The following is a 12946-nucleotide window of genomic DNA, read 5'->3' on the forward strand; positions in this document are numbered from 1 at the left end:
ATGGATAGTCATTGTATACTAGTGATAATAGTGAAAAAAATAGCTAAAACTGACCAGCTCTATAGTTGAGGCCAAACGAGAAATACTGGTATTTCTGTACTGACTAGGTAGGAAGGCATCAGTCTAATTTAACTTAGGCCAGTGATGAGAGTGGACCTAAAAGAAAGTTTAACAAGGGCTGGCCCATACCCAGCCAGTATTAGACCAGTTCTCAACTAATGCTGTGTGTTATCCTTCAAAATCCCTGAGTTAAAGGAATCATCAGGTCTATTTCAGAGAGATTATGGATCAAATGGAACAGACTAATGTTGGGGTCACCTGCTTGGGGCCTTGATCACAGCTAGCTCTAACTGGGGTGAGCAGGTGGCCCCTGCAAGGAGTACCTCCCCAGCTGGCCCTATGAGCAGAAGTGTCTGAGATCTAACAGCATGCTGTCACCCCTATCCTAAATGCCTTGATGACTCATGCCATTCTGACAACACCCCCATGAGGTAACTATTCTTCCCCTCGCTTTATAGATGAGGAATGGGGCTTAGAGGAAGTCACAAACTTGTCTGAAGTCACCCAGCAAGATTTATCTGACTACAAGACCTCCGTGAATTCTGAATTCTTTAGAACTTCTCCACACTTTTTTTTCTTGGGGAGGGGACTTATATTCTGGGTCGTACATGCATTCCACAATACTGAGGCTGATGGATATGTGGTCTCTAAACAAGTGAAGTATTACTTTATCAAACATTTGATTTATTCCTTTCTACAATGGGTTTAGCTCCATTGTCTAAGCACAGAAATCCCCACCCACATTCCAGCTTCCAAACTCTAAATATATTCCCACCCTTCCCCACACCAGGACACCCTCTCTGACTCCAGCTGTGTTCTCTTGGATCAGGTGGGCTGCCATACAAATCAAAAGGGATTTTCAATACAGGCTTGGAAAGGTCTCTTCCTCTTTCCTTCCCCATATTACCTGACCTCTCCGCACTCAAAAAGAAAATAAAAATTGCGATCACCACACACCTGAAAAAGATATATAAGATAAAGTTCATCTTAAAACATGGCTCCAAATGACCAATTATTGTCCCTTAAAGGTGCTTCAGCTTACCATGGGAAGAAGGCCCATTTTTGTTTCCCCAAGTACCTCATCACTTAAGAACTTTGCACCAGTTAGCAGCCTGCTGTTCTAACAGCCTTGTGAATTTAGATTGTTTGGTTAATTATAAACACATTTCAAAGTCATTCTTTCTGGCTTTTCCCTAGAATGAGTGACTGCCACTCCACAGCCCACAGAATGGTCTTTAGTAGTTTTCAGTCAAGGTTCAGGAAGAAATATGCCACACCGGGATTTGATTATTTACCAACATAATGTTGGATTCAAGCCAATGAGACACCAATATATTTTCCTTTGAAGTCTGACATATTGCCTGCTGCTTTCAATGCTGTTTTCTTGGCTGGCAGACAAAATAACTGTGGCTGTTTCAAAAATCACCTCCAATTCAAGTAGGGAGGGGAGGTGTCTTGATTGGTTCATCTTACAGTCACTGAGCTCATTCTCCTTGGGGTGGAAGGTGAGTCCCAGAGTGAGTGCATGTATGGGCCTCTGACAGCCATGGCCCCTGCCCTGGGATCAGTCCTTGACAAAGCTATTCAAGAAAGAGGCTAGCAAATTCTTGGCAGCTTGGCTATAAACAGACGTGTGCAACGAGATCATCAGCACATTTTCATGATGTCTTGGCTGTCTTTGGCTCCCTCTTATTTGGAGAGCCCTAAGAGAACCTGACAGAGAAAATGGGTTTTGCAGGGATTTGAGTTCACAGAGCTATTGCTCTCAGACTCCTGGAAGCCAAAAAGCCCATGACAACACTGAGGCACTTCTGCTGTTGTCCCTCGTATCAATGCCTGAACATGACGATCTCTCGTGGCAGAATCTTACCTCTCACCAAACAGCCTGGATGAGGGTTTCTAAATGGTAGGATCAAAGAATTTAGAGTTAGAAGTAATTGTTTTTCAAAAAGGTTTAACCTTCTGAAACAAAGTAAGTTCTCATTTATTGAGAAGAAAGGATCTTTAAGGCTATTTAGCCCCACTTCTCAATTGGTTAAAAATGACCTCTCTCATTTGAATACCTCTAACGATGGAGAGCTCATTAACTTACATCACTGGACAGTACAGTATTAGGACAATGTTAAAATTGCAAGAGTATAATCAGATCAATTCTCCATCTCTTATTTAATTGCTATGGTTTTATAAATATAACAACTTTTAACTTCAAGGCATTCAGAAAGAATATAACAGTATATATTGAGTATAATCTTGGAAGTTAATATAACTACTGGTGTTATACTATAATATATATTATATATAATGTAATTCTACTGCATTGTAATTTTTCACTTGTTTACCTCAATTTATATGTCTTATTTCATTGCTTTTCAATTTCAACTTTAATCAATGTTTATTTATTACTCAGCACAATATTTTATAATGTACATTCTCATTATAGGGAAATTCGTACAAGGGGCTCGGCCCTCGCAGCCCCGGCTGCCTCGAGGCCCCACGGCCCTGCCCACTGGTCGTTCCAGACGGTCATTCCGGGAGGTCATTCTGGAAGGTTGTTCCGCCATCTGGTCTAATTAGCATATTAGTTTTTTATTATATAGGATAATTTTTAACAGCACCCTTTTCACTCTCAAAAGTATCCTTTTGCATGATACATTTTATGGTCAAGTACCATACTTTGAAGTTTTAAAAAATTGTAATTTCAGTTTTTTAAATTGTACTAAAAATTAAGATAGGAATCGCAACCCAACTTTTCTGCACTCTTCTCAATAAGCTCTTATTTTATTTTGAAAAGATAAATCTTCTTGACCATGGAATATTTTTGATAAAATGAAAAGCTGCTCTGTGCTTAAGAACCACCACCACAGAGAGGCTGTAGCGTGTGCTCTCAGCGTGGATGGAGTGGCCCTCTGCCAACGGGATGTCACTTTCAATAAGTTATTGAGAGCCGAGAGACCTTTCTGAGTCAGGTAGAGCCTGCTGGCAAATGTAATGTGGATGTCCCCGTGCCTGAGAAAGCATTCCCTCTACTTGACCAGATTTCTTTCATCTTTGGGTGACTCAGTTTCTCTGTCTCTAAAGGAGCACAATAAGCCCACTTCACAGGACCAGTGCGGGATTAAAGGGATGTTAGCCATGGGGCCCTCTCAGCTACCAGGAACAAAGGCATTAAGTAATTGCAAAATGTTCGGTTCTGCTTCTCCAGCTTGTGAAAAAAGGTTTCCCACTGACTTGAAAGAGAGCATCATACACAGACAGGGAGAAACCCATGGGAGAGCAGAGCTTATTACCTTCATTATCATTGTCCCGAAGTGCAGAGGAGAGAGCGCAACACAGAAGCTAAAGAACTGTGGTCACAGAAAACAAGACAAGGACTCACCAATGGGCCACAAAGAAAATCTGAAAAGATGAACATCTTACTTTAAAATTAATCTGTGAAGGCCCTGGCCGGTTTGGCTCAGTGGATAAGATGTGGGCCTGCAGACTGAAGGGTCCCAGGCTCGATTCCGGTTGGGGGCACATGCCTGGGTTGCGGGCTTGATCCACAGTGGGGGGCATGCAGGAGGCAGCCGATCAATGATTCTCTCTCATCATTGATGTTTCTATCTCTCTCTCCCTCTTCCTTCCTCTCTGAAATCAATAAAATATATTTTAAAAAAAACAAAACAAACAAAAAATATCCCACAACTTCTGCCCTAATAAAAAAAATTAATCTGTGAAGATTATAGGCCAGAAACTAGGAAATAATCTATAGGGTTTCCCCCAAAAAATATTACACACTTTAACAGCTGATGACTCTCTCTTAATTTTCACTCCTTTTCAGGTTTAACTAATTTGAAATAATGGGTGAAGCCAGACTAAGTTTTGAACAAATAAATTTTATCCTAAAGTGCCACTAGACTTTTTTATGGGAGTACATAAAAGATACGTTTACGGTATAAAACCAGCAACAGTTGATTAATTGAAGGTGTACAAATACCAAACTAAATGATTCTTGATGTTTGTGATTCCATTGCTTTGTGTTATCAGCAGTGCCTGGACCAGAATGGTCATCAGTTTGAAAATAGGCATGGACAAAAAATTATTCATTTTTGTAGATTCTTTTAAATTTTGAAAATGAACTGTATGTTAATAAACACTGACTTTATAATCACTCAAAGTGTGTATGCAGTTTTTCGGGACACCCTGTATATATTCTCTGGTCACTTGATACAATAACATATTCATGTATTTTTCACAATGGAGCATGCCCTGTCCCTCACTCTACCCTTCCTTACAGTAGCCACTCCAATATAAATGCCTACTGGCAGTTCAATGGCCACTTTCAGAGTGGATTAAATTTAAAAGCTCCTATTTCAACAGCGTGGTACATTCAAATGATTAACCAATAGATAATGAAATTGAAACTAATGATGCAATTTTGGCATAAAATATTAAAACCTCCAAGAGAGAAGAATGAGTTTAGACAAGTAGAAAGTGCTATTGTTGCTTTGGTGAACTCACAGTCAAGTCCTAGTATATGTAAGACACTCCCCTCTATAATACATGCTACTAAAATCAACGGGAAAGATAAATAGTAGGAGATGTCACTACAAGCAAAAGCTGTGTCTCGAGAGCCCTTCAGAGCACCCTGGGAATGCACAGAAATTCACAAATCAATTTGCCAAATTGGTTTAGCTGGAAATCACACTTTTGTACATGGATCCAGCTGAAAGGCACTTGTGAATCTACCAGACCCTCCCATGGCTTCTTCAACCTGTGCCAAGAATCCGGGGACATGGTCAAAAGAGTGTGGACTTCAGGGTCAGTCAGACTTGGGCTACAATTCTAGCTCCACTGCCTCACTGGCTGAGTGATCTGGCATAAGTCATTTGACCTTTCTGGGAAGGGGATTACATAATCCTACCAGCCTTGCAAGGTGCTGGAAGGATTAAATACCCAACATATGTCCAAGAGCTAAGAGCTATACTTAGTTTAACCAATTGAGTATAACTATAAACAACCCAGAGTGAGAGAAGCCCACCCCCAAAACAAACCGCTTCCTCACTCCACTTCGGGCCAGGTGGATAAGTAATGTACGTGAGAACAGTTTTAAAAACATTAACATAAAATGCAATCATATACTTGACCAAAATAGGGACCTTAATTTAAACATCTGGAAGAGCCAAACCACAGTTTTAATAATGCAAAAATTCTTAGATGTCAAAAAATATTCTATTTTACATTCTGTACTTGTATAAATTATGCACATGATTCATCTCTTTTAACACCACACCCCTTGTCCCGTCACGTGGGACTGCCTGCTGCAGGATGAGCTTTTGGTCCTGAACATGTAAAACGCAGAAGCAAAGGGTCTCAAAGCCCCCCATCAACCTTCCCATCCTACAGGTAAAAGCACTGAGGCCTGGAGAGGAGGAATTGCTTGCCCAAAGTTGAACAATAAAGGCCTTGGGTTGGGATTTGGGGGGAAGCTATTATAAACCAAACCTGTGATGATGATGATGATGATGATGACAATGATGATGGTAATAATCATCTCATCATAGAGCCTTATTCACAGATCTTTCCAATTCTTTGGTCAAACAGTGCCACTGGCCTGCCTGGTACTAGGACTGTCCTTCAGAAACGAAGTTTCCCCCTATATCACAACAGAGGGAAATCTGCTAAGACAGGTATTATTTTACATTTCCCAATAAGACACGAAACCTAGTTTCTAACATGTCTCAGGGTTGAAAAATCTAAAAGTCAAAAAAAAACTTCAAAAGAACCCTTTGAACATTGATGTGACATTTGTGACCCCTGGTAACAGACACTGCTGGGCCGACAACTTAGGTAAAATGGCCTCACCTGCACATCATTCCTCAGAGGGAGTTATGAGTCAAATATCTGGCACACATTTTTAGAGTGTCATTATGCGTAGTTCTTAAAAAATCAAATCCTTCATTTAAATGTCTGAGTATAATAATCCCTAACCACTGATATTTTAAAAGGTGACAGCTCATACGGAGCAAGGTGTACAAACACCTAGCCAGGATGAGCTCTCTGTCTCATAACTCTTCAACGGCCAATCATCACCGATTGCTAACTCTGTCCCAGCTCTGGGATTAAGGAAACATTTTATCCTGAGTAGGCTAATATAGATATGGGTTGTCTGAGGCTAATTTCCAGCTCAAAGAAACTTCAGTGCTAAAAGCAGTGATACAACAAAAGCCCTTGCAAGAAACTGCCATCAAGAGCAGGGCAGGGGAACGCTGGAGAAGGCAGTGAAGTTGGGGGCTGCAGGTTTTAGGATGGGAAAGATCACAGAACCTGTCTGAAGACTCAGAGGAAGGAACCAGAACAAAAAGCTGAAAGTCCAGAGAACAGAGATGAGATCCCTGAGAGGGTTATAAGGGGTGGGTCCCAGGACACTGTTGGAGAGAAGACAGGAGGAGGAGAAGGAGAAGGCAGACAGGAAGTAGATACAAGGAGGAGAGGAAGGGAGGAAGTGCCAGATGTAGAGACATTTTGAAGGAAGTTTAGGTGACATCAGATAGGAGGTGAGAAACCATGAATTAAAAAGGACCTCCTGTCCAGCCAGCATAGCTCAGTGGTTGAGTGTTGACCTATGAACCAGGAGGTCACAGTTCAATTCCCGGTCAGGGCACATGCCTGGGTTGTGGGCTCAATCCCCGGTGTGAGGCATGCAGGTGGTAGCCGATCAATGATTCTCTCTCATCATTGATGTTTCTATCTCTCTCCCTTCCCTTCCTCTCTGAAATCAATAAAAATATATTTTTTAAAGTAAATAAAATTTTTAAAAAGGACTTCCCCACTAAAAGGTTTGGAATCTAACAGAGAAGTGCTGCTCCACCATATAATTGCAGTCTTTTGCAGAAGGGTGGACAAAAGTAGGTTTACAGTTGTTCATATGGAAAAAGACATGTAGGTTATGATTATTACAATAGCTTTAGTAACTCAGAAGAATGTTGCAATGTACAGTGCACTTAGGCACAATCTTGTAATTGCTCAAATTGCCGGCCTTCATTGTGTCACATCCTTGCAGTCTACTTGCTGCACTCAAGCACTTTGGCACGGAGTTCTTTATTTTCATTGGTTTCTTAACATGCTTCTCTTATGCAGCAAATCATCCACCGTATGCAGTTTCTGTGAAAAGACTTTATCTTTGACAACACCCAAAAGACGTCCACTGGGGTGAGAGGTCTGGGGACTGTGGTGGCCATGCCACTGGCCCTCGTCCACCTGTCCACCTGTTGGGTACTTACAACTGTAAATCTACCTTTGCCCACCCCTGTATACACTCAGAGATCACATTTTATTCTGCTTAAAACATTTTAATTGATGTTTTCTCCTAAGGAATATGCTCAATTCATAATGGAGGAGACAGAGGTCATTCAACTAGATCGAGTTTTGTGAAATAACTCAAAACTACTTGAATTCCATCCAGCCTTTAACAAAATTACGTATCAATGTGGAAGAAAAAAATCCCTCCCCAGAAGGAAAAAAACAATCCCTAAATGATCAGGTTAATTCACAGTGTGGACATAAGAAGTAGCAAATACACAGTTTGATATTTGGTCTGCAAAGAGAGGGGGGGAAAGCATATTAAAATATATAGAATAAGCTTTTCTGATCCAAGAAATACTAAAAACTCAGTAGTTTGGGTGGGGGAGGTTGGCTCCGATGATTTGTAAATATCTAGAAGAGCCCAGATTTTGAAGCCCTGAGGACACTTGCTAAAACTCAGAAATTTGGCACTAGTCTTTGCACACGATTTGGGTTTTCTTTCAGAGTTGATATCTTACCAAATACAGCCATCTGTGTTCCCTCTGGGAAAGGTTCAACTGTTCTGTTGCCATTGACATGATGTTTGGCTATAAAAAAAAAGAAAGAGAGAAAGAAAGAAATGCAAGTTAAGTGTAAAGTTCTACACACATGCTAACACATGTCATTAAATGTGTCAAAGAGCCTGCTTCTCATTTTTATTTAGAAATGACACCAAAGCTTACCCTCTTATGACAGCTTCAAGTATTGTGGTTTTGATCTTTTATAGAAGAGGCTAGAGATAGGCTGTGCAAACATGTCATTTTGCAAATGAGTGTGCTGAGGCCTGGCCTTAGGCAGGACTGTGCAGTAGGTGGAGGCAATGCCAACCCAGCCTGAGAGCTCCTGCCTCCTAGCCAGAGGGTCCCCACTGTGCCAGGCCATCCCCTGGAGAACAAGGGAAGCTCCAGCTTCCAGGGGGATTGGGTGGCTTCCACTGAAGACTCAATCAATAAAGTGAGTCATAAAGACAGCAGGGTCACATTGAGACCAACTTTTCAAGAACATATCATTTCACTACAGTTCAAGCACTGTTCTCAAGAGCCAAAGATACTCACCTTCTTAGAGCCCAGACAGATACTCTAGTGCTTGCTACTACTCTTCATGCACCCTGGTCTCCTCCACCAATCATCCTTCCCATCCCAGGGCATATCAAGGACTTAGGAATGAAAAGTGACCATGTGATTGTTTTCCAGCATTAATTTGTTCCCATTACACCAAACAGCAACCAGATCAGGAATATCTGAATATGGTCCATCTATGAGTATTTTAATAGCATTAGCAACTTTTGAATATGGGCATTTATATTAAAAATGCATAAGAGAAGAATGGCTAGAACGCTTTCACGTTGCCTCATGTAGCACATATATTTTGATGTAATAGGTCACATTAGATTTATTTAACTCTGGCAAAGGACTCAGCACTAAAGCTAGGCTCTGAGAGGTCTGGGGGGAGAGTATGACATTTTTTCCTGCCCTTCAGGAGGGTAAACAATTCAAAAGCAAATTTTACCAGAAAGCTTATAATTATGTGCTAAGTCCTGGAATGAGGACTAAAGGTAAAGAGTTCACAGCACAGGGACAGTCAGTTGGAAAATCAGAGCCAATGACCTGGAGGAATCACAAGTTGTGTAGAGTCTTAAAGGAGAGGCAGGACTTGGAAAGGCAGAGAGTGCAGAAGCAATTTTAGTGAGAGCCAGGAGTAGATGCAACCAAGAGTCTAGGGCAGTGGTCGGCAAACCGCGGCTCGCGAGCCACATGTGGCTCTTTGGACCCTTGAGTGTGGCTCTTCCACAAAATATCATGTGCGGGCGCGCACGCACAGTGCGATTGAAACTTCGTGGCCCATGCGCAGAAGTCGGTTTTCGGAAAGGAGATAGACAAAACAAGTATACAAGACGAGTGTGGATGGGAAGTTGGAAGGGGTCGACCTCAGCGAACGTACCTCAATCAGATTGAGGACGTTTTTAGCAAAGGCCAGCTTAGGAGTACCCTAATTAAGTTAATAACAATGTACCTACCTATATAGTTTAAGTTTAAAAAATTTGGCTCTCAAAAGAAAATTCAATCGTTGTACTGTTGATATTTGGCTCTGTTGACGAATGAGTTTGCCAACCACTGGTCTAGGGCATATTAGAGGTGATATGCTGAGAAGCAATGGCAATGAAAGACAGATTGACAGGCACAGACAGGGTCATGGAAGGTCTTGAGAACTCCATCCAAACCCATGGGAGCCCTAAGCACCCTCTGCAACACCACTGCAGTCTTTTAGAACCTGAAGGCTTCTAAAGTTCAGTCCAGTTTAGATGATCCCTTTGGGATATACTAGTTCAGGGGCTTCCACTGGTTCCTAAGTATTTGTGGCACTATCCTAAGAAGAGAAAACCTGAGAGGGGACTCGGAGCCAGGCTAGGTGAACAAGAGAGCAAGCCCTACAGTAATCTCTAGGCACTAATTGGCACAATTAGTAAATGCAAGGTGAAAGGTCAGGTGGCATGGGACTTTATCACACACTCACTCATATGGTTAGGACCACTGGTTACTGAATCCAAAGGAATGTGATGACACCCCATGTGGAGGTCACAACTCTGTTCTATGGTGAGCACTCCACAGCCTTGCCGTGGTTCTAAACATCTTCCTTTATACACATCAAGAGCTGTACACCTACTCAAATGCACTGACCCACTAATCCCACTCAAAAGAATTCAACCTAAGAAAAATGCCACCTAGGAAAAAAACATGATATGCATAACAATATTTATTGAGGTATTACTACTTTTAATAATGAAATCTTAAAATCAATTAAATATCCAAAATAGAGAAATTGCTTAGAAATTTATAATCCATGATTTATCAAAAGCATGAAATATTATGCTACATATTTTAAATACAGCATCTGAGAGATATATAGGAATGAGGAAAAATATTTGGGATAATGGTAAGTGAAAACAATCCTATTACACACCGGATGTAGATTATAATGACAACTAATTAAAATGTGAATGCTTATGGGAAAAAACTGCTGGAGAAACATGCAAAACTGAAAATAACTAGGGAAATTATGCAAGATGTTTACCTTTATTAATTTCCTTTGTCATTGTTAGATTCTTATTTTCTAAATGAAAATATATTTGCTTGGATTTTTTTAAAAAATCAACAAATTAAAGATTTACAAAAATTTTCCCCAATACTTGGTTTCCCAGAATAGTCCATCAGGCCTCATTTACAAACCTGTACACATTTACAATAGGAAGTGTAGCCTGTTTGACATCTCCTCTGGGACAGCTCAAAAGCACCTCCAACACAAGCTGACCATCCACTCTAAACTTGACCTTCTTCCAGCATCCCAACCTCTGGGCATAGTACGGCTATCCTCCTACCCGTTCTCTCTCCCTTACCACCCACATCTAATCTATCACCAAATCTAGCTAACTCTGCCTTCCAAACATCTTTAGAATAACTTCTACTGCTTCGCTACACCACCAAAACCACTCCAGCCCCAATTGTTGTGGCCTCTTGGCCTGGACTCCTCCAAGTGTCCCTACACACCCTAATTTGTTCTTCCCAGTGTAGTCTCATTGCCTCTGAAAAGAAAGTATAACTCTGGTTATATGACACAAACTCCCCAACCTCCTCCCACTGTGGCTTTCCACTGCCTTGAGGCTACGTCAAAATTCTGACACAGGCTCCACGTGCTCTGCTCACCTCAGCCACACTGCTCTCTTGGAACCAATGACCTTTGTCCGCGACACTCACCAGAGCTGCACCTTATACTTCGTCGCTATTTGGATGAGTAGACTGTAAGCTCACAGAGGGCAGGGCCTGAGTCTCTTTTGGCTCACCACATCCACAATACTAGCACGGTATGGGACATAGCATAGTATTCAATACACTGTTGTTAACCAACTAAGGAAGACATAAACAGTTCTAAAGGGACTCTCTTTAGCCATTATGAAAGATATATCATTTCATTCACTAAAAACATCTCTCTCTTTATATGTACACTAGAGGCCTGGTGCACAGATTCGTGCACTGGTGAGGTCCCTCAGCCTGGCTTGGGCCCTCTCACAATCCAGGACCCCTCGAGGGATGTCAGACTGCCGGTTTAGGCCAGATCTCCACAGGGATGAAGCAGTGCGCAAAGCAGCAGGTGGCTGGGGAGGAACCTGAGCCAGGACGGGCACTGCTCCCGCTCATCCCGGCCCCGCTGCACCTGCCACTGCCACTCGGTTGTCCTGCCGTGGAGGCAGGAGAGGCTCACACTGCCGCAGCTGCACTCACCAGCCGAGAGCCCAGCTTCTGGCTGAGTGGCGCTCCCACTGTGGGAGCCCACTGACCACCAGGGGGCAGCTCCTGCATTGAGCATCTGCCCCCTGGTGGTCAGTGCACATCATAACTACTGGTCGACTGGTCGTTCAGTTGCGTAGGCTTTTATATATATAGATGTGGCCCTCATACAAAAATGATCATTAAAAACAGACACTCAGAAAGTGTCCCCAGCCATGTGGCCTGGACAAAGGGACTCCTCTGTTCTGCTCCTTAAATGTCCACCTCCCTCCCCATTCACCTGTTCTCAGCTGAGAAGGCAGAGTACTGGTGGAGGTGAAAAGACTAGAAATGCTAACTGGAGAGGAAGGTGAAAGTTCAAATGCCACTCTCTCCTTACTGCTAAGGTTACCCAGACCTTGTTTTATCTTTTATTCTAGAGCCCGAGGCCCAAAAATAACAGTGTCTGTAAACTGGATTTCACATTTCCTTTTGAACTGCAGCCCCTGGGGGGCAAAGACAGACTTCACCAACAAAAGACAGTACAGTTTCAGCAGCTAAGGACATGGGCTCTGAAACGAGGCTGGCTTGGAATCTCAGCTCTCCCGCTTCCTAGCTCAGTCACTTAGCCTCTTTGTGCTTCAGTTTCCTCATCTGTAAGTTTCCTCATTGGTAACAACCTTGTGGGTTGCTTTGAGAATTAAATGAATTAACATACATAATGCACTTAGAACAGTGTTTGGCACATGGTAAGCACGACTTAACTGTTAGACTAGTATTATCATCTTTGTGTGAACTTGATATTTTATAAGATCTGAATCAGGGATAACAAATACATGGCACTTAGTTACCTCTCCTCCACTTCCATGCACATGACAGACATCACTAATCAACCACAGCATGCTTTCTCTAACCCCAAATGTGACCACAAAATCCTTTCTCCTCTTAGCACCCCAAAGAATCTCTCATGTGTGCTTAAATCATTTTGTTATTCCTGGTCTAAGTGAATAAAACAGAAAGATGGCACAAAGAAAGAAGCCATTTTCCTTCTCATTTCTGCTTGATAAATTTCAAGAAGAAGACAGACCGAAAACTATAGATAGCTTTAGGGACAAAAGAATGGGAGGAAATCTGAGTGCTCCTTTCTATTCTATGATGAGGGAATGGTGAGTCCTTAAAAACTGAACAGTTGCAGTTCTATTCCTGGAAACCAAGGCTGAACTTCTAAGGGCACTTTTCCATTGAAACTGAGCTGAGGCTAGTAACTGGGAGCCAAAGAAACAGAGATCCTTTAAACACAT

General features: G+C 42.0%; 1 protein-coding gene across 1 annotated transcript in view; it reads right to left on the minus strand.

The window, feature by feature from the left end:
* MSRA (methionine sulfoxide reductase A) overlaps positions 1 to 12946 on the minus strand; it is a 379272-nt gene that overhangs the window by 224620 nt on the left and 141706 nt on the right. The window contains exon 2 of the mRNA XM_006081917.3: positions 7863 to 7931. Coding sequence (XP_006081979.1) covers positions 7863 to 7931 — 69 coding nt within the window. The remainder of the gene's footprint in view (positions 1 to 7862; positions 7932 to 12946) is intronic.

Source organism: Myotis lucifugus, unplaced genomic scaffold (genome assembly GCF_000147115.1).
Source record: "Myotis lucifugus unplaced genomic scaffold, Myoluc2.0 scaffold_1, whole genome shotgun sequence".
Classification (NCBI taxonomy): domain Eukaryota; kingdom Metazoa; phylum Chordata; class Mammalia; order Chiroptera; family Vespertilionidae; genus Myotis; species Myotis lucifugus.